Raw genomic sequence first — 27,381 nt, 5'->3', positions numbered from 1 at the left:
GCACAATCCAAAATTATGTTTATTCAGAATGGGTTACACTACAGCTCTGTCTGTCCCCACATCCTTTGCCTTAGGAAGAGGTTTGCTTCACCCTTTTCTGTAAATGGACTCCTCTTGCCTCTCTGCCTGCCTTTATCCACCCCAAACAGCACCTGACCACCACTTACAATGCTCTGCCCAGCATCTGGACCTGCCCCTGGGCTTTGGCCCTAGCTCCACCCTCTACAGATCTTCAGACTCTTCTCATTCCTAGGGGCATATGTCCCCCCCCCAGTTGCTGCTGATAATGCCAACAACCCCTCCCCAAATGGCATGGGTACCAGGCCAGACCCTTCCCGCTAACTGGTTTGGTGACCTGACCTCTTGCCTCCACCCAGGGGTCAGTCTTCCCAGCACCTGTCCTTGTCACTGATGCCCTTGTTCCTATGTCTCTGTGCCTGCTCCCTTCTGGGAAAGACATCCCTGGTCTGTCCCTGCTACAATTGCTACAAATCAGGTCTGAAAAAATGGGAGGACAATAGAGAAACACTGAAATGCTGCGGAGTAGTAACAATATTATCTGGATTTTCTGTCAAAACTGACTGAACAGTTAAAATGGAAGTGCCTGAAACCACAATATCATGTGAAAATAAACTGAATCAACCTTTTATTTTTTACAAACTGCAGAATAGGCACATGAATATTTATACCAATGCTCTACTGATTGCAGTCCCATGTGTATGTGCATTTCCTAATAGTCATCAGCTTAAATCTTCCTTACGGTATTTATATAAGCTTTCTAACATGGCAACTCCCCAGCATGTGCTATAAACCTCAGTTGAGATTGTGGCTGCTGCAGTTGATTTATGGACATTACAGCCAAGTTGACACAATCTGAAGATAAATGCAGTAGCACTTGCCTGGTTTCCAGTTCTGCAGTGACCATAGAGATGGGGTAAAAAGTATGTAAGGGGAAGTTGCCAGCTAATGGCCTTTTACTCTGCCGTTCATCAGGAATAATGACTGGGATATTAGCCAGGACTACAGATGGGGTCATGATAGATGTCTAGCACTTACCCCACCTGATAAAATATACAAAGGCTTTTCAACTAGGTTTGTCTTGTTTACCACACTCTGCATAAATTTATCTGTTATCAACCAGCACTTTTTTCCAGGGTGACCAGGTGCAAAGGCAGTCAGCCTCCTGTTACATTTTTTTTTCTTTTACACAAAAGCGAATTTCATCAAGAACGTAATTTTTCACTTTGGCATAACATGTTAGTTACACCTGTTAATATTCCTTCACATCTCTTCTGCATGCAATCACCCTTCCTATTCTATACTTCTGCATATGCGTGGAGCCAACTTTATGTCCCAAGGGTCATTCCAGAAGATCAAATTAGAATTGAAAGTATAAAAATGTAAATGCAAAGCTGTTTTGTCTCAAGGAAGTTCTTGTGCTTAAGTTTTAACTGGGGTTTTTCTCAGTTTGAATCTATCAGAGAATTTCTGCAGATAGAATTATTTCCACCTGCAGAGCATGACCTCTTCACTGCCTCATACTCACTGCAACCCAAAACATCCCCTGAAATGCTGCTTCTTGGAGACAGGGTACTTCCAGGAGCAGCATTTCCAGGGAGGATTTTGTGCTTCCATACTTCCATCCATGGAAACACTCTTGTGGATCCAAATCTTTGACTACAGTTTATTGTTGCTGTGAAAATGCAGCTGTTTACCCAGCTAGCAAACTACAATAACTTGGAATACAGTCAAGGAAACTAGTGACGTGAGTACCACATGTACCTACTGGATATTTCCCATGGCATCACTGATAACAAATAAATCAGCCCTCCCCACACCTATACTATACTGTGACCCCAATATCAGTGCTCCACTTGAAGATAACTAGACTCAAATTGTAGAAGTTCCCTGTTAATATAATTTCAAACAACTAGTTTTCAGACTTTACTTGAAGAATATAGGAGCGCTGGCCTTCGGTGACATTTGTAACATACTTCTTGCTGTGCTGGCAACTTGAAAAATATATTGTAGTAGAAGGCCTGAAAATAGGAGCTTTTTTAACAGCCTCTTGTAAAAACCAGCTGCCTTGTTGGACAGTGTCTTTGGAGCAATTCAAGGAAGCTTTAATGGTAGACTGCAATTTTTCTGCACTCCAGTAAGGAATACTTCAGTAAGAAAGAAGCTGCAAAATACCTGTGAATGCAGAAGACGTTGGTTCTAAATATATCCAACTTCCACTCAAAATAGAGAAGGATCATTTAAAAAATACTGTCCTGAAGCAGTGCCAAGTGTCTTTTTGCATTCTGGAAATGCATGATAAGCTTTCTGGATTCCCCACCCCCCCTCCTTGGATTGCTGCCTGATAACTTTGGAAAATGTTGAGGAGTTACAGGAATAATGTTAAATGATTTTAGTCTTTTAGCCATAAAGTATAATATAACTAAAAATAAATGTTCACCTGGTTTTATAGAACTGGAGCATTTTGAAGCAAGAGAGAAATAACTGGAATTGCAAGTGTATGTGTGAAGAAGAAAACTTTTCCCAACAATTAAAAATAAAATCTAATATAAGGAATAGGACTTTGATGAATTTTAGCCAAACCTTGGAGTCATAAATAAAAGTTTGCATCCTTTTTTGAAGTGCCATGTCTTTGTACATAGGACAGATTCTTTTTCTATTTTGTTTTGTTTACACAGTTCAGAGCGCAGCTACAGATGTATTGGGAAACAATGGGGCATCTGAAAGTTCTGCGTGTTTTTGTTTTTCAGGGGAAGACCATCCTTGGAGGAGCGGTTTGTTGTGACACCGTCCCTTGCAACAGTTGGCATGGAGACCACTCAGCTCACTGAAGAGAATACAGATTTTGCCTCCCGGGACCGCTACCACCATTCCTCTGTTATCACCAGAGAAGAGTTTGTTAATCAGTTCCAATGAGAAAGAAACATGCCATTCAGTCCACCAGCCAATTAAAAACACTGACCCACAGACACACCGCCTGATTAAATGGCTTGCCCTTTCACAATGATTTTAATGAATGCTGAAACTTCCAATTAAAGAGGAAAAGGCCAGGTTTACAGCCAAGGCTTCTAAACCTCGTTCTGTTCAAAAAGATTTAGGGCCTTTTCAGACCATAGGGATTATTTTTTCACAGTTACTGTACAATCATTTTGTTTAATGTTATATCCTAATTTTATTAAATTGCTTAATTTTTGTTGTAAATTGTTCATATGACATCTCTTTTATTTTATTAATTTGTAACATAGAACTTGATAGTTAGAAGATACAGGAGAAATGACAGTGGGAAACAAGGAATAAATAAAGGAATATAAAAGAGCTGAGATTTGATCACAAAAATCTGTAGGTGTCCAAAACAAGACTGAATGCTCATACCCACCTTTGTTGTTTCATGCAGTATGAAGTAACTTCCTCAAATGGACACATTCCATGCAGCTTTCCTGCTTTGTTTTAAACCCTCGAAGCTTTAAGTGATGCATAAAGAGATCAATGCCTGTGCATGATTCACCTCACACAAACGCTTATACCTCTAAGTATCTTTACTTACGTGGCTGCCACCGCCTCTGCAGTTGAACCCACACTATTTTTATACGATGTCAATGATGTCTAAAGTCCATTGCTTGTGTGGCATACAAAGGTAGTGTCAAAATTGAGCAGAATATATTATTTTGAACAGTTGTGGACACAGTGGCACCCATGCTGGTAAAGGGGTATCAGATGGCCAGAATGTGCCTCTTAACTAGCCATTTAGCATGAAATTGCTATGCTTTATTTAGTCAGAGAATCCAGATTTTGCTGGCAACCCACTGCATTCCAGTGTTTTCTTTCTTTTGCTTTTATGGTGACTTGTGATTTTTTTAAAATGTAAAACACAACTGCAGTGTTTGGTTGTCTGCAGTGTTTGGTTGCCCAGTATGGACAGTCAAAGCACTATTCAGGTTTCTCAGGGATGCCGTCTGTCTCTAAATTTCTTTCCTTCTCTTCTGCTTCCAACTTAATTATTTCCTGTTCTCACCCATGGCCAGCAATGGCATTGATGAATCAATGTTAATTATTGCTTTTGAAATGGGATTAAGTGCTGGTTCTTGCTTTGTAGGCTAAGTTGCTGCTAATTTTTTATTTATGCTGTTGCAGTATCTCTACATTACGATAATGAAAAATAAAAATATTGGTATTTTCATGCAAAGGGAAAAGCAGTACTTAATTTCGATGGCCTTCCTGTGCAGTCCCACATGGGACTGCGCATGCGCAGGCCTGCCGATTTTGGAGATTTCCATAGCTCAAGATCACTAGGGGGCTCTCCCGCCTCTCAGCACACGTGTGGCTGTCTTTCCTGCCGAAAACGGCTCCTAAGAGGCAGAGCACCCCTGACATACCCTCAGTTCCTCTTTTGCCACCGATAGTAGAGGTTTCCAGATCTTCTTTTCATTGCAATGTCGGAAACAGCTCTCTTCAAGCGTTGTGTATCCTGCAATAGAAAGATGACAAGGTTGGATGGCCATTCGAATTGCTTATACTGTTTGGGGGAAACCCACAAAGCTCAAACCTATAAGCACTGCCGTGCCTTTACTCTCAAGGCCAGGGCAGAACGGGTGGGTCGACTACAAGCCTCCCTTTGGAAGCACGCTATGGCAGCCACGGACTTACTGGCTACGGCACCGTCATCTGCCTCATCCAGTTCCGCTAATTGACCTGGCCCTGATTCCACTGGCTCAAAAACACCTCGCTCCTGACCTTCACTGAGTCAGTTGGAACCTAGACAGTCGGAGCCGACCGCCACCTCAGTTTGGAGCTTGTTGGAACCAGCTGTCCACTCTGAGCAAAGACCTTCGGTTCCAAAGACTCCTAGAAGTCGACCACCTTCGATATTGACTGCGGTCTCGGCTTCTCCTTGGAGGACTCCTGACCTGAAGACTCCTCGGAGTTGAACACCTTCAGTTCCAGCTGCTGCTCCACCAACTTCACATCAGGAGGATCCCTCCTCAGTTCCAAAGCCCTCGGATCCAACTCCGGCTCCGGACTCAGCGGGATCCAGCCAGGAGAAGAAGAAAAAGAAGTGGAAGCATTCATCTAAGCAGGACAAGGCTGTCTTGGAGAGTATGCTTTCGGCTCCCCCTTTGAGTCAGCTGGAAAATACCGGTTCTGAATCCCTAGAGAAGAGACATAGGGGCTCAGGAGACCACTCATCAACACGCAGCACTCCTCTCTCCAAGGCGACTCAGGATGAGGATGTGATTTTGGTGGGAAAGCCCCTCACATCATCGGGGTGACCTAGATCACCCTCTCATAACTCTTGGTCACCCAGATCATCTAGGGAGCGGAGGGGTCGTTCCAGACATCGGCACAGCCCATACTCCTATAGAAGTTACCTGAGGAATGATCATTTGCTTGATGAACCCGTTCCATTCTATCATCACAGGGAGGGTTCCTCTTACTCAGACCGCCCTTACAGGAGAGAGTCCAGGTCTCCATCTCTGCGAGTTTGTTCTTATGCAGGTTCGAGGAGGACCTCGCTGCCGTCTGACACAGACTTGGCAAGAGGCACTGGACATACTCGGGCTAGCGACTCCCCGATATCTGAGTCTCCTGACAGAGAGATTGGACTCATGGAAGAAGCTTCTTCTACAGATGACTTCAGGGCATATAATGAGCTGCTCCAATGTATGGCTAAGGCCTTGGAAATAGATGTGACGTCTACAGAGATGAAATTCACAGATAAAATCTTGCAAAATATATACTCAGATTCTACCCCTACAGTTGCCTTTCTATAGATCGAATGCTTTGTAGAGTTGTGGAAGGGCTTAAACTTGAAGCCTGCATCCACCCTGGCTACCAACAGGAAAGTGGAAAATCTGTATCGAACGAAATATTATCTCTGTCCTTTCCTTTCGGCTCACCCTCCTCCATCGTCTTTAGTAACAGAGGAGATGCAGGCTAAGCCTAAGCAGGGCTCCCTTTTGGTCCCTTCTGATAAGAAGAGTAGGAAGATAGACGCAATGGGGGCTCAAGTGTTACACCTCGGCTGCGTTCGGGGTGAAGGTGGCAAATTAAGCCACAATGATGGCTGCTTATCAACTCCTGTTATGGAAAAAAGTGGCGACCTTCGTGCCTAAACTGCCTGAGGCTCAGAAGATTTTCCTCAGGGTCATCCAGAAAGAGGCGATCCGCCTGTCCCACCACCAGATTAATGCTAGCAGAAGCATGGTGGACACCTCTTTACTTTCTCCAGTAGTCCTACGTCGCCACGCTTGGCTTAAAACAACAGCACTCCTTGCAGACACCAAGATTAAAGTGGAGGACCTCCCCTTTGAGGGGAACATGTTATTTTCTGAAGAGACGGATGACTACCTATCAAAAAAAGCAGAAGGATCACCTTACGGCTCGCTCTTACAGAGTCCTGCCTCAACATCAGCAGTAAGCCTCGTCCAGATCTTACTACCGATCTTTTTAAAGAGGCCGTCAACAGCATTACCAGCCATACCTCAGGTATGCTTACACAACCCAGAGGTCTTATCAAAGCCCACAGTCTTCGTTCTCCAGACGGAGGCAAAATCAAAAGAATAAGCCAGGTGCACATCAACAGCATGCCAAAGAACAGCCCCAGGCGCACAAACAATTCTGACAGTTACAGGCCACTGTTTGGGGTCAGGCTGAGTGCGTACTTGGCTGACTGGTGTACAATAACATCTGATGTTTGGGTTAAAAAAAATAGTTGTTTGGTTATAAAATTTAGTTTTTGCAAATACCTTATTTACGACTCCCTGTGTTTACTTTTGATACTCCTCAATCGGGAGTACTATCAGAGCTTTCAGCACTTTTAAATATGGAGCTATTGAGGAAGTTATGGACTGCTCCTCGTGGTTGGGGTTCTACTCTAACTTGTTTATGGTAGAAAAGAAGGATGGAGGCCTTAGACCTATTCTAGACCTCCGAAACCTGAATAAACTCATTAGAATACATACATTTAAAATGATTACCCTACAAGCAGTCTTGACTCTCTTGCCTTCAAATTCCTGGTTTGCAGTTATAGATTTAAAAGATGCCTACTTTCATATTTCGATATTCCCAGGGCATAAAAAATCCCTCCGTTTTTCCTATGGCCCTATGTTTTCCAGTATAGGGTACTACTTTTCAGATTAGCTACCACACCAAGGGTTTTTACTAAATGTATGGCGGTAATAGTGGCCCATTTGAGAGTCCAGGGGTGCTGTATTTTTCCTTATCTGGACAATTGGCTGATCGTCAGTGGTTCAGCGGAAGATGTCACTAGACAGGTTTCCACTACTTTGACACTTTGCTTACGTTTGGGGTTGTTTGTCAACCAAAAGAAATCTAAACTTACCCTGACCAGATCTATTCAATTGATAGGGACAGTTCTGGATGGCATCTGGGATGTGGGTTTCTTACCCTTGGAAAGAGCCCTGAAGATCAAGACTCTCATTAAGAGACTAAACCGATGTTGTTTTCAGTCTGCATGGTTCCTGCAGACTCTGTCAGGCTGCATGGCCTCTACCACTGTGGTGGTGCCACTGGCTAGGTTACATACGCGCCCACTGCAGCTCTGGTTTAGTTCTGTATTTTCCCTGGAAAGGGATTCCCAACATAGGAGATTTAATGTCCCTAGGAAAGTCATTTGCTCACTGAATTGGTGGTTGGCTGACTCAAACCTTTTCAGGGGTGTTGACTTTGGATGTAAGCAATCTCAAGTGTCGGTCACTACAGATGCCTCTCCTTTAGATTGGGGTGCTTTAACCTGAGATATGCAAATAAAGGCTTTGTTGTTGTTGTTGATTGGGGTGCCCATTGTGAGGGATCTTATGCCCATGGTATGTGGGATGATTCAGAAAATGGGGAGCATATTAATTTGCTGGAACTAAGGGCTGTGTTATATGCATTAATCTCCTTTTCCGATACCGTGAAGAACAAGTCCGTCCAGATCCTTACCAACAATACAACTGCTATGTTTTATATAAACAAACAGGGGGGCATGGCATCTGTGACTCTGTGCAACGAGGCAGTGAGAATCTGGATGTGGGCCATAGAACATTCAGTATGGCTGCAGGCAGTTCATATCCCCAGTGTAGACAATTCAATAGTGGATCATCTGAGCAGACTACAAGGGGACAACCACAAGTGGTCCCTCCAGGACACGTCTTCTCCAAATGGGGTTTTCCAAACGTAGATCTCTTCGCTTCGGAAGAGAATCGCAAGGCTCATGACTTTTGTTCCAGAGGCAGCTTAGGCTGAAAGTCTCTTGGAGATGCGTTTCAACTCAGGTGGTCGGGACACCTCTTTTATGCATTTCCCCCATTTCCACTTCTAGCTAGGGTCTTCAGCAAAATTCAGAAAGACAGGACATCAGTCATCTTGATAGCCCCGTTTTGGCTGCGTCAACCATGGTTTCACACCCTCCTGTGCCTGCAGTCTCGTATGTACAGCCTCCCAATAGTACCGGACCTCCTGTTCTGGAGGAGGGTCCTTCACCACGAGATAGAGAAACTGGTGGCCTGGCTGATCAGACAGGACACACTTTCTCCTCAGAAGTGACTCATGTACTACTAAATGCAAGGCGACTGTCTACTTGCCAGTCCTATGCCTTTAAGTGGGATAAGTTTACGACTTGGTGCCGGGATAGGGGTTCAGGCCCCTTCCTCTCTCCCCTGCCTGAAATTCTTGATTTTCTATGGGAACTCAAAGGGGATTGGCTAATTCTTCAATTAAATGTATTTAGTGGCCATTTCCACTTTTCACCCTCCAATAGACCGCAAAACGGTCTTTTCTCATTGTACATCTAAACTATTTTTAAAGGTTTTAACAATTTGTTTCCTCCAATTAGGGCCATTGTCCCTCAATGGTCCTTACCTTTGGTTTTGACCCGGTTGATGTCTAAACCCTTTGAGCCCTTGGCCACGTGACCTCTGCGTTTTCTTTCTATGACAGTGACCTTCCTTGTGGCCATCACTTCAGCTAGGAGGGTGGGGAAATTAGCTGCATTATCATGTGAATCCCCTTACCTAAAGGTTCATACTGAAAAAGTAGTTCTTAGAACTGAAGTCAAGTTTTTGCCTAAAGTAGTGTCTAGTTTCCATCTTTCCCTGAAAATATCCTTACCAGTTTTTTTCCGCACACAGTTCGGAAGCGGAGAAAGCCCTGCACTCACTAGATGTACGCAGCGCACTTCTCTTTTATCTGGATAGGGTAAAACCCTTCAGGGTAGATTCCAATCTGTTTCTGTATTTTTCGGGGCAGAAGAAGAGAAAGAGAGCATCCTCTCAAACCTTAGCTCGATGGGTCATTCAGACGATACTAACGTGTTATAAAACTGCTAACTTACCTTGCCCTCTGGAGGTTCACGCCCACTCTACTAGGTCCCAGGCATCGTCAGCAGCTCTCCTGAAAGGTGTCCCTCTTCAAGACATCTGCAAGGCGGTGACGTGGGCCTCAGCCAATACCTTTGTCAAACTCTACACACTGTACATCCTAGACAGAAAGGAGACAGCGGTGGGCACAGTAGTCCTACAATCAATCTTTCTGTGACGAGTCTTCAGTACCTCCACCCAGGTATTAAGCTTTGTAATCTCCCATGTGGGACTGCACAGGAAGACCGTCAATGAAAAACAGTGTTTCACTTACTTGTAACTGTTGTTCATCTAGGTCTTCCATGCAGGCACACATGCCCTCCCTCCTTCCCTGCTAACACTCTTGGTACTTCCCTTGCTGTAGGGCCGCGAAAGAGGACTGAGGGTATGTCAGGGGTGTTCCGCCTCTTAGGAGCCGTTTTTGGCAGGAAAGATGGTCACGCATGCGCACTGAGAGGTGGGAACGCCCCCTAGTGATCTTGAGCTATGGAAATCTCTGAAATCAGCAGGCCTGTGTGTGCACCTGCACGGAATGAATGAAATACAGATCAGGGTGTTATCTGCGTATTGAGGACACTGAATCCTAAAGCTCTGGATGATCTCATTTCCTAACAAATCCCATCCAGTTGCATCTACAGTTCTGGTGGAAACTCTGTGTCTGATCAGATAGAAAAAACTTAAAGCCATCAAAGGGTTACTCCCTTAACACCAACTTCATATTCCAACTGTGGAGTTGTCAACTGTGCCAAAGGCCACTGACATATTTAGCAGTATCAATAGGAATGACTGTTCACTGTCTAGCACCAGTGAGACTAAAGCCATCGCAATTCCTGATCCAGGCCTGAAACCAGATTAAAACTGATCAAGGGCAGATGTGTCATCCAGGAACCTTTGGAACTGCTCTGCTACCATATGCTCTTATCACTTTAAGTAGAGAAAAGGTAATTTAGTAACTGGCCTATAATTGGCCACTTCATCCCTAAAGCAAAGACCTAATAACTGCATCCTTCAAAGCTCTAGAGAGAGCCCCCTGAGTCAGCGAGGCATTGATGATTTTCACCAACAGCTCTTTTTCTCTACATGATTTTAAAAGCCAGGTCAGGCACGGATCAAGAGCACCCATGCTGGCTCTCACACTCCAAAAGATCCTTTCAGCATCCATGAGCAAAATCATTCTGAATGTATCCACAGCAACAGGACAAGCAGGTGCTTCTGATACCTCAGGTGTGGGATCTGCTCTCAACTTGGTCACCAAGTAGGAATGGATTAGAGAGATTTTATTAGCAAATCTTGCAAAAATTCAGAGCTTGGTGCCAAATTAACATAACTGGCAGGGTCAGACTTAGGTGTCAAATTCACAATCCACTTTAAACAAGCTGAATGAAATGCTGCTAACACAATGGTGACAGAGAAGTAAGCCTTCATCACTGCCATCACCCTTGCTTCATAGGCTTGAAAATGGGCTCTATCTGATCCATCTTGAGTCATCTGCCAGCACTGCTCTAGTTGTCTTCCAGTCTACTTCATTTCCCCAGGTCCCTAGTAAACCATGGAGCTGAAGGCCTAAGCAGATGCCAAGGAGCAATGCTGTTTATGTTCTTAGCCAGCCTATCATTCCATACATAAAATACACAGTGCAATAAAGCTGAATTACATAAGTAGAAAATGATGCAAAAATAGTATGATACATACAATAAACAATGCAATAAATATTGCTTACAATTTTTCAGACATTAAAACTACAATCCTATTCCCTATATAAAAATACCCTCCTAAACAATTGCATTTTACACATTATGTGGAATGAAAGACTATGGGAGCCTTCATGATCTTGCCAGGCAGGCTGTACCACAAGGTTGGAGCCACAATTGAGAATGCTTGGATGCAGGCAGCTTTTGGTCCCACCTATTTGCAGGGTGGCACCTTCAGAAATTTTTACTCAACGCTGTTGTAGTAGAGTATATTATGAGAGGTGGCTGTAGATATGTTGGTCCTCCTGGACCATGGAAAGCTTCATAGGTTATTACCAGCACCTTGAACTGAATCCAGGAACCACTGCAGAAAAATAACCACACTCTGTCTAGCTCCTTATAGTGATCATACTGCACTGTTCTGCACCAGCTGGAGTGTCCAATTTGTCTTCAAGGGCAGACCCAAAGAGAGTGTGTTATGAAAGTCTAGCTTTAAGATTTCTGTGGTATTGATCCACATGGATAGATCTAATGGGTTAAGAAACAATTCTTCATGCTATATGAAGTTGGAAGAAAGTATTTTTCACAATTTGTTTTTAACTGACTATTAACTAAGTCTGCAAAAGGTGAACTGGGCCTCGTCAGAGGTAGGTTGCATAATGCCCTCCAAGACCTCAGCCTTCCCAGCCAGCATTGCTTTCATCTTGTCAAGACTGAATTTCAGCTTTGTTCATCCTAGCCACTTAAACCACGGCTCAGGTGGACCTCTACAGAACCATGCAGTCTGGACAAAGAAATATAGAGCTGGGTGTGTTTAGCATATTGATGATACCCATTTCCAAATCCATAAATTATTTATCCCAATGGCTTTACAAAGAGATTAAACAACATGAGAGATAAAACTGAGCCTTGTGCAACCCTGCAGAAGTCTCACACCGATGATAACTGGTCTCCAACAGCAACCATCTGAGTCCTATCTATAAGGAATGACTTAAACCATTTCAAATCACATCCCTTGGTACCTACTGGTGCCTCCAAATGTCTCAACAAGATGGCACAGTGCACTGTATCAAAAGCTGCAGATAGATCCAGTAATAACAACAAAGGCACAACCCTTGTCAGCATTGAATTGTAGATCATCAGCCAAGCTACCGATGCCATCTCCATCTCCTCATAACCCTGCCTGAAGCCTGATTGAAATGTCTTTAGAGTGGTCTCTAGATGAAGACTTGGAGTTACTCTGCAACAACAATCTGTTACCTTCCACAGGAAGGATAAATTAGAGACAGGACATTTATTCTTCACCAATACTTTTTTAAAGTAATGGGCAGATAACCACCTCCTTTAAGTGGCTGAAAAAAATGCCCTGAACAGCTGGGCTCATTAATCTGCTCTAACAATTAGATTGACTACAACAAATGGAAGCATTTTATGCCCATGCTGGGTTAATCCATCAATCTGGTATTTTGTTTTGAACTGGCTTCTCTTTGTAACATCTCCCACCCCCTTTCTGTTGTACATACATATTGGTCTGATGGATTTGCAATTGTAAGTGTTTGATGAAGTGAGCTCATATTCAAAAAAGCTTACGCTGGAATTGTGACTCTTTAATATGCCGCTTCATTTTATTTTGATAAGTAACCATTGATTCAAAAACAGTGCAGCTAGCCTTTAAGAGAACAGAATGTAATTAATTAGGCAATAAAACAGGAACAGAAAGAAAATTGCAGAGAGAAGCTGAGTATGTCTTCCAAATAAACATATAATAGGATCTTGTCTGTTCATATAGAATTGCTAGATTTTTATTGAGAATATATACAAGCAGGATACCCACCAGGACTTCTGGAGGCATCTCATTTCCCCCTCTCACACTAGTCATATCCCATCTCCAAAAGAACAAAATAGAGCGAGAAAAAAGTGCAGAAAAGGGGCAAATTAAATGATCAAGGGGGTTGGAACACTATAAATAAAAGGCTGAAGAGTCTGGATGTTATCAGTTTAGAAAAAAAGGACAACTCCACCACTGATAGGGGTTTTGCAGGGGCAGTTTTTAATAAACTGGGCCCCAAGTAAAACTCCAGGATGAGGCCCTAGAATCACTGCCACCCACCCACCAGTGTCAAGCAAGTGAGATGGGTGGGAAGACACCGCCAGATCAGCTGCCTGAGCTCTGGGTGGGCAGGAGCAGCAGCAACTGTGGAAAACGGCTCTTCTTCTCTCACTCCCCCCCCCATTGGGGTAGGGTGGGGATTTGGCCCAGGTGGGACCTGGGGCAGATGCCCTAGTTGCCCATTAGCTAAGACACTCCCCAAGTTTTGATCTCAATGTCTGGCTTGCAGGCCTTCTAGAGATGTTCAGTTAGTTGCTGTAGGAAACAGGATTCTGGACTATATGAATTATATTATTTCAATCTAGCAGACTCTTTTATGTTCTTTTATTTATTTAAAGACAATTGCTGATGACTGGAGGGGGCGTGTTCCCCAGACTTCTAATTGTAATCCTGTCTGCATACACTTGTCACTTTCTTGATTTTTAAGCTTTATAATGATACACAATTTCAATTTGAGAGTATGATGGTTCTGCATAATCATAAGTAGAGATGGGCATGATCAAAAAAAAATTAATGATCCAGCTGATCGTGGATCGGTGCCGGCGACAATCCCGAATTAACGATCCACACCGATCATCTCCCGTTCCCGAGCCGTGGATCGTGGAGGCCAAAGCGGGGCGCGCTGCTATTCCCAGCTATGTGGGAAGGTGGGTGCTGGTGGCGTACACCGGGCCCAGCGGGCATGGGGAGACGGCGACGAGCCCATTCAGCAACACAGGAGGTCTGTGTTTGGCCGTCAGAGCTGCCTATCAGGGTTTGCAGGGATGAGATTGGAGTGCCCATGGCTACAGAACACCCCCTTCCCCCTCCCTCCCCTAGGTGTCTTCTCCCAACTGGTGACTGCTTTGCTGCTCCATGGTTGGAAGGAAGCCCTGCTGATCAAGGAAAGCTGGGCTTCCATTTGGGTTTCCAGGGCGACAGAAGGAGGGCAAACAGAGCTCAGGCATTCCCCTGGCTCTGTTGCCAGGAGAATAGATTGCTGGCGCCTGAGTGTCTGGTTCCCTGAACTGAGCCAGATCGCCCTGATCCAGGCCTCTCCCAACCGCTGGATCATTGGCCGTGGATGATCACGATCTGCTGGGTCACGATCGCGCGATCGCTATTATCATGGGTTTTTTTCAACCGTAATGCGGATCGTGCCCATCTCTAATCATAAGATCATCCATTACATTTATGCAGTCAGCTCTAAAATGTGAGGAATCAGATCTTCCCACAGAATTAGCTCATTTTATCAGACATTTCTAACATGTAATATTTTCTTTGAGATGGAAGGAAATCTGGCTTTGCCAATGAAATCAAGAATATGCTATAAATGCTCATATTCCCTCCTCCTCAGGATTTTAGCTTCTGATCTTTCTAAAATGGTCTGCTTCTGACTTCTGTTCTTGCCAAGTTGATTTCTTGCATGAAGGATAAAATACCCTGTCAAGTTAATCTATTTCCCAAGTTGAACCAATACAATTTATTCCATATCTTGATTCTTCACTGGATAATTATATATTATTAAAATATCTGGTATCTTGCTAACCACAGAGATGTGTGTTCATATATAACGATTAAACTTAATCTTCCACAAATCTCAAGAGAAGAATAAGTGGCATGAACAAATCAGATTTTCACTCTGTCCATTTCTAGTCTTTGGAACATATACTGTTCCTTTTCCAGCATGTAATACTCAGAAGCAAATTGTTGAAAGCAAGGGAGGGAGCAGTACTTCCCCACCCATGTTCCAGGGGAAGAAATCAGCTCACAATGGAAATACAGATGGACTGATGGAGTTTGTGGAATTGAAGAGCTCTGATGGATTGGCAAGACAATTCCTTCAAAATACACATGTGAAAAGTCTTCAAATTAGTAAGCCACCTTTCAAAAATGTCAAAATTAGTCAAAACTTTTATTTCAATGTTCCCCTCAACACAGAGATGTGAGACATCCTTATCTGCACTTTCAAAGATTAAAATCAACAAGATTAAAATCAACACAGAACTGCTGTCTCCAGCATAGAACCCAATGTAACTGAGCCTCTATCTCAGAAAAGCAGTCATGTATTAAGCTGACAGCCAAGTGATTAAATGCATAGGCAATAAAATAGCTATGTTTTATGATTAAATATTTAATGCATATATTTAATATGTGGTTGGTGGTGCAGTAGTCATGTCACATGGCGCTTTGGGTTGACAGGAATTGCGAATGTGGCTCTCCATGATCCTCAGAGTGAGTACCACTTATAGAAGGCAAGATTGCTTTTAAATTCATCTGGGCTATCCAAAGAACACTGGCAGCAGTACAGACTACTTCCATTTCTTCTAGTGGGACTTTGGCTCAGATTATCACAGCACATTTCATTTCTGATGAATGCATAAATTCAAAAGCAGATTCACCGGTTTGAAAAACTTAGATTTTTTGCATGATATCTTTATCGTAAGAATATAAGATCAGAGCAGTGGTCCATCTAATTCAGCATCTAGTTCAACACAGTAACCAACCAGTTACTCTGCAGGTCCAACAACAAGGGACATAGATGCTGAGGCCTTCCCCTGATGTTTTCTCCTGGCGCTGGTATGCAGAGGTTCACTGCTTTTGAATGTGGAAGTTCCCTTTAGTTACCATCACTAGTAGTAGCCCCTGATGGATCTATCCTCCATAAATTTATCTAGTCCCTTTTAAAGCCATCTATGCCTGAGGCTATCTAGGCATACTCTGGCAGCGAATTCCACATCTGAATCACTTGTTGTATTAAGAATATTACTAAATACTAAACACCTGCTGGTTCAGCTCTTTCTTTCTTTCTTAGTGCAAAACCATAACAAAAATAAAAAGCGAACAAGATAAAAAACAGGAGAAAAAGAAAGAAACCAGTGCTGGATGCAAAAACACTATTAGCAAATCTATACATAGATATCTATAAAAAAATCCAAATATCTAAAAATAAGTCCATGTGCAGTTACCTTCTGTATGTAATATGTTCACATGTTGATAAGTTTATGTCTTCAATCCAGTGGTTTACAGGAGGTGGGCTTTTGTCTTTCCAATGTTGAAGTATAAGTCTTTTAGCAACTGTAAAGTCACAGAGGGTCTATTTTCGTTGACCAACGGGTAGATTCCAAGAGACAGGCAAGTAATTTAACAGTGCATTAACATCCTCAAAAATAAATGAGTTTTCTAACACAAAATTAATATGACTAATAACTTCCTTCCAAAAAGGCTGAATGACTAAACACGACCAAAGCATATGCTTAAGAGATGCATTTTGTGAATTACACCCCAACAGTTAGACACTGTGCTTAAATCTTTAGTAAAAAAATGCTATGGTGTCCAATATACCTTAAACTATATTTTTGCGGAAGACTCACAGCTTAAGATCCATAGTAGCAACAGATATATGCCTTACAGCTTTATCCCATTACTTTAGCAAAACTGGACACTCAGATCAGTATTCCATTCATTTCTAAGATTCTATGTATATTTTTAATTGACCCCAAATATTTATATACAAATATTGTAGATTTCACTTTCTGTATTGATTAAATAAGAATTTCCAAAAGTGAGGGAGATTCTGAAGCACTCAAAGCTGCTGGACCATATTTGGACATTAACAAATTTTGCAATTGTAAATATTGCCATTCAGCAGAAGTTGGTAAATCTTCAGTTGAAAAAATGGTAAGAACTCATCATCGTTACCTATCAATTGATCTAAAGCATAAGCTTTTGTGAGCTGGATTTTTCAGGCAGGAAAACGGAACATCACACTCCAAATTCTGATATCACTAGCGTACTCATGACAAGGATACACTCCCACTCCATCCCCCTTTCCCCTACTTAAGACTTTTCCATTACTAATACCCTATTCTGAATCTAGACATGGTATCATAAACAGGGGATAGAAATGAGAAAACTATTTAGAAACAAAATTTGGAGTATCAAAGGAAGAGAATATTCAGAGTAAATAGATCTGTAGATTATTATAAGAACGAGACATGTTGATTCAATGGAAAATACTAATAGCTTCATAGTTTTGTGAAACTTGAATAGTTAGCTTTCTGAAAATAAAATCAGTAAAATGCAATGTAGGTCTTACTTTCAAATGACAATAGAGCAAAATGTGAAAAGCAAGTTGACAATCATATGGAACTGATCTCAAATGTGTGAAGGGGCAAAAGGAGTGTCTGCAGGGTTCTATCCCATGTGTGGCTAGGTTTGCTAGTCTGTACCTGAGGGCTGGTTTCTCCTAGTCCTGATGTATACATGCCCACAAATGAGAGACCTTACAATGTCATGGTGCAAGGCAGCATTTTAGACTGCAGGTGATGGATCACAACTCTGAACATCCCTTTACAAGCAACAGAACACTGGCAGAGCTGAAAGATATCACCTGATCCCTCTGTTTGCTGTGACCATTTCCACAGAGGTTATTTGTCCTGGACAGGGTTGCCAGCCACCAAGTGGGGCATACATAGGATTGCCAGCCACCCTGGTGGTGACACGGATTCCCTCAGCTCCCATTTTTCATCACTGCTAAAAACAGCTGTTGGGCCAATGGAGCAACATTCCTTTCTGGGAAAGCCTGTTAGTGATGTTAGTCCTCTCTAGAAACTATATAGTGCCATAAAGTTTCTGGCAGTTCCTAGAGAGGTATGACATCATTTCCAAGTTTCCTCAGAAGTTTGTGTACTAGCAGACACAAAGAAAGAATGACTGGAGAATACAGCAGACTGATGTTGAACCAGAAAATTGTTGCCTTGAAAAAGAATATATGAAACAGGATTCAAGCTAGCAGCCTGTCGGGACATTCTGGGAGTAAGCTGCACCCCACTCCATCCTTGAGGGACAGACAACACTAGCAAGGTTTGGGAGTGAAGTTTTTGGATTACTCTGGAATAAAAGAACACACAGAATTAGTGTGACAAGGATATGCTTCATACTGACCTATGATGTACTGAGTTACTCGGCCACCTTGCAGGAACGGTATGTATTTAAAATTGTCTTTTCACACCACGGGAATGAATGGACTGTTACATTTAACATATTTATACTTGAAGACCTAAAGTACAATCTTTACACATACATGTATACTGGTTTTACTATTTATTGAATATTTATTGCATATTTATTGCATATTTATTGTATGATGTTTATGAAGTCTGTACCAACTGAAGTGTATTTATGAGAAATGAGATACTGGATTATTAAGGGAGTGCTGGTGGCATACCAATAACAGAATGAAAGTTTATTGACTACAATCACTGCTTAACTTTATTATGCACCTTGCACTTTAAGATAAAAATTGGAACCATATATTGAAATTTTGATTGTTTTCCTTGGGGACTGTAGTCTCTTTTTTGTTGATTCTGACCCGTGTAAGCCCAATAATTGGTTGTCCCTGGAGAAAACGGCAACTTTGGAAGGTAGACTCTATAGTATCACATCCCTGGTGAGCTCCCCAAAATCAGTACTCCCTATACTCTATCCCCAAGTCTTAGGAATTTCCCAGCTGGGAGTTCGCAACCCTAGCCCCGAGTTCACTGCTGTTGGGAAGTGTTTTTCCCCTTTGCTTCTCTACATCCTCATGGTGCATTTGTGCACCTTCTAGGGCTTCCTCAGCTCTTCTCAGATGTTTCTCAAACATCCTTTGCTCTGAAATGTTGGGTAAATATTGCAACAAAGCCTGAATGGTTGCAGTGTGGGTGAGAAAATCTGAATTTCTCCCACCCACATGGCCGTCATTTTCCCTGACTGTATCTCCAGGGGTAATCATTTCCTCCACCTGCCACTGGGGGGCTTTTATTTTTTTTAAAAAATCAGCACACGAGTATCATCATACTTCTATACCGTTATAACAACAAGTGTAATAGGTTGTCTAAATTCTCTGCTTTCATTATTTTTAAAGCAAGTCTTTAGCTCCTTCCTTTGCTGTGATACAAAAAAAGGGCTTATCTTTGTAACAGAAGGTGTTAAAGACCTTTACTAAAACAAAATCTAGGAATACACCTATTATTTCAACAGAATATCAATAAAACTATATTCTAGTGCTGATTTTTTAAAAATAGAAAGGCCTGGTGGCCCAAGGCGACGGAGGGATGGCCACTGCTTGGGGACTAGGGCAGAGAAACTGCAGGGAATCCTGTCATATGGAAGGCTCATTGCTGCAGCCCTGTATCAGCAGCCACACCTGCAACAGGGAAATGACACAAGCCCATCCCCATGTGGAAAGGACCAGTGCTGCGCTTCTACCTGCAGTAAGCTTCCTGAGTGCCCACTGGTGGCAGGCAGTGTCCTGGGATTCCTGCCTTTGCCCACTGATTGCTGGTGATTGGCAGGAAGAGGCAGGCCAGGAAAATGAGTGCAAATACACTCATGTCCCCAGCTGATAAAGTCACTTCTAGTGCGACTTGGAAGCAATGGCATCACACCAGGCACAATTCTTTAGGAATCAGCCTGAAACATAGTAAGAATAGCCAATGGTCCTTGGTCAATTCTTTAGGAGGCTGCACTGGAAGTGATGTCATTGACCGGTGCTGTGGGAATAAGTGCACATTGGTGCATGAGTGCAAACAGAAGAGGGTTAAGTGCCTGCCATGCTCGCCACAACACCTGCTAATCATTTGGGGCCCTGGCAGCAACCCTAAAATGTGACTGTTCTGTGGTGCATTCTGCTTCTCCATTCTCCTGTACCTGTAAATCAGGTACGGGCATTTACCTTCTTGGGAGTTTTGACTACTGGATGTAAAAAGCAAAGCAGCCTGTGGGTTCAGAACTGTCCTTGTTTAAAAAATTCAGGCTCTTCCTTCCACAGTGTTGCAGAGGAGTTAGCCGTGTTAAGTCTGTAGTAGCAAAATCAAAAAGAGCCCAGTTACAATAAAGTTGGTTAGTCTTAAAGGTGCTACTGGACTCTTTTTTATTCTTCCACAGTGTGCGTTCCTCGTTTCTGTTGCCCTGACAGCTGGGCCGGTACTTTGGTTTGCCACTCTCCAAAAGTTCAGGCCCTCCAGCCCGTCCCTGACAGGCCTTCGGCTTCTCGCTGCCTGGGACCAGCTGCCCAGAACGCCACCGGAGCAGCTGCCACGGGGGAGGGGGCGTTGTTGAGGCGGACGGAGGAGGGGAGGGGACCCGCACTGCTCGGTGACGTCAGCCCCTAGGCGGGGCCTCCCTTGTGCGCTTTTACTTTCAGGCTCCGCGCGGCCAGCATGCGGCTCTTCGCCACTGGCTGGGCTACTTCTCTCTCCGGCTCCGCTCTCGACCATGCACTCCCTTTCTCGTGCAGCCTCACAATGGACGCGGGGAACTTTTAAAGCGCAGGCTGCCACTGCCCTTTGATCGCGCGCCCTCTTCCTTCCGCCCCCTGCGCCAGGCGCTTACCGCACTCTCTAGTTATTCTTAGTGTTCATTACCATTAATAATAATCACCACCGGGCATGTGAAGCCCCGAGCATCATGCCAGCAACGTGCACTTTTCTGCTCCATCAACCCAGCCTCCTCCTGCTCTTGGGGCTGCATCTCTTCGTGGGATCTTCTCCTCTGGATTCCCCTTCCTCCTCGTCTCCCTCCTCCGCCTCCTCATCGTCCTCCACCTACAGTCCTCAGTTCACAACGGGGCTGCAAGGGTCAGCTGCACCCACGCCGGAGGCATCTTCTTTCGCGGCACCCTCTTTGGAGAGAAAGAGCCCGGAGCCTTCCACTGCATCTAGCGGGGCTTGGGATCCGGCAACAGAAGGACGCAGCAGCAACCCGGGTGAGTGAGAGGATGGGAAGGGGAAAGGGTGGAGAGGGGAAGCTCTTTGCAGACAACGCCGGCGGCAGCTGCTCCAGGGGGCTTTGCATTCCCCCCCCCCCCTTTCAGTACACTTTATCTAGTCTGGGGCCGGGGATTCCTGCAGATTAGAGATTGTAAGGAACTCCTGCCCGTCTGTCGATCGCTGATCGCCCCAGAGCCTCTCCAGGTTTTATTTGGGGGAGGGGTAGAAAAGAGAGAATAGGTGGGACCGTTATTGACACTGTACGGCACATAACACACACAACCCACCAACAGCAGCAACACGACCCTTTCTTATTTTGCTTCCCTGCCTCGATCTTCGGCATGGAACGCCTTTGTAATGAAATGGTTTGGGGGGATTTCTAGGGCTGGGGGCGGAAGGCTTCTTAGGCACCACTTGCCTGCGCTTAGACGTGCCAAGCGAGTAGACCCCCAACAGCTGCTCTGTTCCTAGCTAGGTCAGACAGGGGAATTATGTCTTTGCAGCTCCAGCTGGGAGAAGGGACATGGGGGAGGAGATGTGCAGGAGCAGCTACCGGATAAATAAAACGCAAGTGTGCGAGTTTGTCCTGTTAAAACTTCACTTGTTTGTTTGGATTTGAGGGGCAGGCAGTTGACGGCTTCTTAGGAGCATTGATTTAAAGACTGTATTATTTATGAAGTTAAATTTTATGTTCTGATAAGTATTTTTTTCCAAATGCTACAAATTAGAATTCAAAAGGTATTAGAGATAATGCATTTGGGCTTGTTATGGGTGGATGAGCTTAAACTTGTGGTGCTTGTTGAACTACTTAAGTACAGTATACAGAAGAGTGTTACTAAGATAAGCAGTAGGTGATCAGAAGAATTAAACTTAACCCACAAATCTACTTGATTAGTTAAACATGCATCATGTTGTAAAACTAGTGGTCCTCCTCCGCCGCCCCCTGATTATGACCTGTGTTAGAGTCAATGAAGGCTTGACCGGGAAGCAAAAGGAGAGAAAATTTATTTCATGTTTTAACATCTGACTTATACAGAATCTGTTATTAACCTGTGAAATATTTTTATTTCAATATTGTTTTAAAATTTTGTAACATCAAATTGACCAAGAACTTTTGAACACTTTTTAAAGAAAGGTGGTTAAAGAAAGGGATGTTAATGATAATAAGGCTAGATCATATACAAATACAGAAAGCAGATTTATATTAAGTAATAGTGTCGTTTGGGGTCCAGCTGTTCTCTGATACTCGAACATGGCAAGGCAACTGTATGGCTCTTGGGGGGGAAATGAACATCACACATGTTTTATTTTCCAGTTTTGTGTTAATGCACATTAGAATCTGCTAATACCCCCAATAAGTGCAATTGAAAGATAAGCAAGCCATCCTTTCCCCTTCTCATTAATTCCCTAAGATTGGGCTATAAAAATGGTTTATATTGTGGGGTGATAATCCATAGTAAGCAATAAACAGTTGTCATCCCATAAATGTGAATGGAAATGGATTTAAAATAATCATACAGTGTGCAACAGGAGCACTCTCCAGCACCTTCCTATTCCAGCTGTATATGAACTCAGAACAATGTAGCAGTTCTGTTCAGGGGTTACAGTGAACACACACAAAGCCTGTCTGTATGGGCATACACCTCTTTGTAAGAAAAAGCCAATGCACATTCACTTTATAAATAATAATAATAATATGTTTATTGCTTTTCCGGCCGAAGCCATAAGCCATACAAATGGCAACAAAATATGAACTGTACACTTGAACATACCCAATTCACATAGACACACTTTATAAAAGAAACCAGGGACCAGTATGTGGATGGATGTGGGATTTAAATGACATGTTCAGCTGTACGTGCATTGAACCTAAAATGATAATTACTCAACACATATGAAGTGTACATTGTACATGGATTCTCTGTGCATTCACCGTAACTTGTGAACAGAGCTAATGACAGTTTGAGTAGGAATGAAAGAAGCAGAATGTCTTGCAGTATGTGAATACTGTGGTATTTGGGGACATCTAAAGACACTTAGTTCAACATAGAATTGTAGTTCTGGAAGGGTGAAGAAAGCCACCTAATTAAAAACTGTAGTGCCTAGCTTTCTAAGGGGACATAAGGTCTAGCACTGAGACATGCATGTGTGAGTTGGGGAGGCAGTTTGGAAGAAGCTAGCTTTCTTACAGCATCACAGTTATTGCTGTAAATGTATGGTGGCAACATAAAGATGGAAGTGAACATACTTGAATTGCCTCTGGGTTGGAATGGTATGCATTAGGTTTTGTGATGGTAAGTTTACTTCTCATACATGGAAATTAAGATAACAGGGGCTCCAAAGGAATGTTACACTTTGAAAGAGAAGGAGGAATTAATCCCCCCCCCACACACATACATTGCTGTAGAAAACCCAGATTTTGTTTAGACCCTTTCTAAATAATCACTGTGCAAAGATTAGAGCTGACTATGGGCTTGTTCATTCTGCTGCATGTCTCCACTTGGAGGTGAGTAGGAAGTGGAGTCCTTGCCCCTGATGATGATCATTTCTACCAGAGCTGACTGATAATTTGTTCAGCCAGTACATGAGCTCTGCCTATGCAGAGCTTGAGGCTGAATGAAGGTAATATATTTTGTTTCCCTTTTGGGTATTCAAGGCTTGATTTACAACTCTGCGTCTGTATGCAGATTGCTCTTGCTGAATCTAGGAGAATAAATGTGGGAGAAACTGTCTCTCTTCAGGAGGCTGAACTTCAGCAAGTACATTCCAAAGCTACTATATAGAATTAATCCTTGACAATCATTATTGTATTTTCCCTTGCAATAATCTTGAAGGTAAGACTAGAGTTGGGCATTGGATTAATCAAAAACAATTATTAGAATATGTAAGAGAGGAAGTGGCACTAAATATAAAACTGCTGTTATGAAAGAATAAAATTTAATTCTAAACAAAGATTGTGAGTGATTTTTTTGGTAAATGGCTCGTAGCAGAATGCTCGGCAGTTTGACCAGAAGGTACAGCTTCTGTTGACCAGATGCTACGGTTGTAGCTTCTTATATGCAGTCCAGCACTGCTCATTCTTAGAGACAGGATGTCAGGCTAGATGGTCTTACTCCATTGTGACAGCTCTTCACTGCTTAATTATAAACAAAGTGGAAAATAGTGCATTTACATGAGAAGGAAGGAACAATTCTCCATGATAAGAAACTAGGCAGGGATTCAGAAGACCTTCATTCTGTGTCTTTTTGTGACCGTAGGAAGCTCCGTGCACTTTACTCTGGATCTTAGTTTCTGTTTGGTTATGATAGATGATTAAGAATTTCCTATCCCACATGGGGTGTTTTGAGGACATTTTGCAACAGCAGCTAAGAAATGTAGATACCTCAAGATGGTTATGGAACACTAGCTGTGCCATTCTAAGCAGAGTTACTCTGAAGTCCGTGGGCTTAGAAGGCTATAACTCTGGGATGTTACAGTAATTACCTGTCTGGGCCCTACTACCTTCTTCTATTTCTTGAGATTAAAAAAATTATTTGTTAAGTTTCATTCTTCCTTTCTCTTTTATGCAAGAACTCAGTGTGGGACAATTGGAGAATCTGTAATGGTATTTCAGAAAGTTAGAGCAACATGGGTACAAAAGCACACTTAAATACTATTTTCCTAAGCCTTACTAGATGCAGAGAGGTCGCAAGCAGCATTAAAGAAAATGTTCACATCTCCTTTCAATGGGAGAAGACAGGATTAGGTGATGAAATTGGGTGCAGAGGCCCCTGATTGGAAGTTGGATTGACCTCCCAGCATGTCTGTGAGTGAACTAGGACCTGAACCTAAGTTTCCCAGGTAAACTATGCAGAAACACAAATTCCAAATTAGCTCCTTTTCAGAGCCAAACTACACGTTACACCATTTTAGAGGAGAATATAGCTAGCCATTTAAAAATTGCTGCAAAGACCCAATCCTCATTAGTCCCACGGTGGCTCCATGCCACCCCCTACATGCCTTTTCAAGTGCTGAAACAGTTTTTTGGGGGGGAACGACAAGATTGCATGGTGAGACTGCACCATGGGCCCTCCTGGCAATTCTCCTCTAAAACGGGTGTTGGTGACAGTGGTAATGTATAGTTTGGCTCTCAATCAGTATCCGTTTCTTATTTGTTGTACTGATAGTCTTTATAGATGGCTAGTCTTGGGAACTGTCCTATGGCAGGTCCTCTGGGTTGTAAATCCCCTCATGTCTGTAGTGTTTTGTCCTTTCCTTGATCATCTCTGGGATTCCAGAAGACTGATTCAGGCTTATCTATTCTGGGGATTCCACTGGACTAGTAGGTAAAAACACATTCTGGGCAGAAGAATCAGAGTAGTTTAGCTGTATGCCCATGTGGAGCTGGAGGCAACTATCCAATGTCTATTGAAAGTTTTAAGCCTTAGACTCAAAACACACGAGACAAAATACCTAGATTCAACTCGTTTTCTCTTACCTAAAGGTTTGACGGGAAGTGTAGGCGTCCTTGCAGCTTAAAGTTTAGCACTTACAGTGCAGGCGTCCTTGCAGCTTAAAGTTTAGCATTTCCAAAGCAGCGAGGGGGGAAGTACAGGCGTGGGGTGCCTTTCCTCCCATTCTCAAGGTGCATCATGGCATTTTCCCTTCCCCTCACCCGGCCTGGCCCTGCAGAGTGACGCCTGGCTGCACTGGGAGACTTTAAGCTGCAAGGACCCCCGCACATCCCTCTCTGCTGCTCTGTAAATGCTAAACTTTAAGCTGCAAGGACACCTGCACTTCTCCCTGCTGCTCTGTAAATGCTAAACTTTAAGCTGCAAGGACGCCTACACTTCCCGACAAACCTTTAGGTAAGAGAACACGAGTTGAATCTAGGTATTTCATCTCGTGTGTTTCGACTGTTAGTGTCTATAGCAGGGCTCCCCATGGTTTCCACTAGTATTTCCTTTTATGTCCACTGAGCTTTTCAGAAAGTGGGTGTGACCATAGTAAGGTAGGACTTGTTTTTGGCTTCCCTCATTCAAATGATAGAGTTTTCCACTGGAGAATGAGAAGAACTGGTGGGCTTTCCTTAGTCAGTGTGTGATTCCTTTCCCCTGTCAGGATTTCCTTCTTCCCAGGAGGTATGAGGAGGGAGGTATTCTGGCTCTGCCTCCTGAGGCAGCTATTTTGGTTTGGCTCCTCTTCCTGTGGCAGCCATTTTGGGGTGGTGCTCACCATCCCCTCTCAGAATTTCAAAAGTAATCACAGCCTCAACAAGGTTGGGACTGTAGTCTGTAAGGTTTCAGTAAACAAACACATTGAGAGAAAGAGAGAGAATTCCGAGCATCTTATTGCTCAGGGTTGTTTCTATGTTTTGAAGGACCTTCAGGGTCTATATCCTCCTTGCAACTTTTGCTGCTTGATGACACATAATAGTATTGAAACTCTATCTCTCTCTGCTAGTCTTTAAACTCCTTTGTTTCTATAACCATAATCTATGGTTATAGAAAGATACAAGTATTTCCCTTAAACGTTGCTTTGCCTGTTTGTGGAAATAAAGATTGTATCTTGGATGGCTTGTGGTATGATGCATATAGAGGTGAGAGAGAGAGAATTATGCTTTTTGAACAGTAATTTTATAAGTCGATAGCATCAGTGGAGAATAGTTCAGTGAATGCAAGTATTACTCATATTAGAACTGAGGCTTGTAGAAGTGCGTTTTTAATCGGTCTCTTTAGGAGTAGGCACAGAAATTCTGAGGGATATTGGTGGGAAAGTGAGTTACCTGGGAATGTATGGGCACATAATTCCTAATTCCTACTATGCTCCTCCACTGTCCTGCTGTTTCTCACGGGTCATAATAACCAGCATGTTTCTTGGTTGGGGTTGCTCAAAACATTCACATTCATCCTTCAGGCTGAACTCATAATTAGAGTCCATGAACAAGGAGAAAAAACTTTCCCACCCAAAAGGGAAATGAGAGACTGTGTTGCTGAGGCAGTCAGCCCAAGTAATAATATAATCTTAGAAGAATGCAGCTCCCTTGGGTAAAGGAAGTTCTAAAACACTTCAACATTCAGAGCTGTTAAAATAACTTTTGCTTGTTTGGCTGTAATGTTGTCTCCAGACCCATGCTTCTGACATGCCAGCCATGGCACTTGGGGGTTCAGAATCAAGAACAGAGGGGTAAAAGAGCCTTTTTGCAAAGGAGATGAGAGAGTTTCTGCAGGCTGTGTGCAGACCTGTAACAACCAGTGCTGCTCTCACTGGACTTTATTATTAGGTCTGGAGTTGGTAAGGGCTCCAAACATACACGTTTTCATGTGGAGCAAGCCAAACCAGGCTGTGATATTTTTTTAAGAGTTCTGGGGTAAGAAGGGCAGCAAAGTAGGTAGGTACTAAGTGGAAGCCAGAGAGGGCAGAAACCAGACTAAGCAAAAAAGAGTGTGATACAACCCAAAGTAGATGCAAGAGAGAAGATTGCAACTGCACAG

General features: G+C 43.1%; 2 protein-coding genes across 2 annotated transcripts in view; both read left to right on the top strand.

The window, feature by feature from the left end:
• Positions 1-3,296, top strand: part of SLC12A8 (solute carrier family 12 member 8) — a 79,887-nt gene extending 76,591 nt beyond the window's left edge. Inside the window, exon 13 of the mRNA XM_054972943.1 lies at positions 2,769-3,296. Within this exon, the coding sequence (XP_054828918.1) occupies positions 2,769-2,934 (166 nt within the window). The 3' untranslated portion in view covers positions 2,935-3,296. The remainder of the gene's footprint in view (positions 1-2,768) is intronic.
• A 17,115-nt stretch (positions 3,297-20,411) lies between these two features.
• HEG1 (heart development protein with EGF like domains 1) overlaps positions 20,412-27,381 on the top strand; it is an 84,869-nt gene continuing 77,899 nt past the window's right edge. The window contains exon 1 of the mRNA XM_054972162.1: positions 20,412-20,904. Within this exon, the coding sequence (XP_054828137.1) occupies positions 20,607-20,904 (298 nt within the window). The 5' untranslated portion in view covers positions 20,412-20,606. The remainder of the gene's footprint in view (positions 20,905-27,381) is intronic.

This window comes from Eublepharis macularius, chromosome 2, assembly GCF_028583425.1.
Source record: "Eublepharis macularius isolate TG4126 chromosome 2, MPM_Emac_v1.0, whole genome shotgun sequence".
In the NCBI taxonomy this organism is placed as follows: Eukaryota; Metazoa; Chordata; class Lepidosauria; order Squamata; family Eublepharidae; genus Eublepharis; species Eublepharis macularius.
Note: the sequence above shows the minus strand (reverse complement) of the source record. Positions and strands in the feature narration are given on the sequence as shown.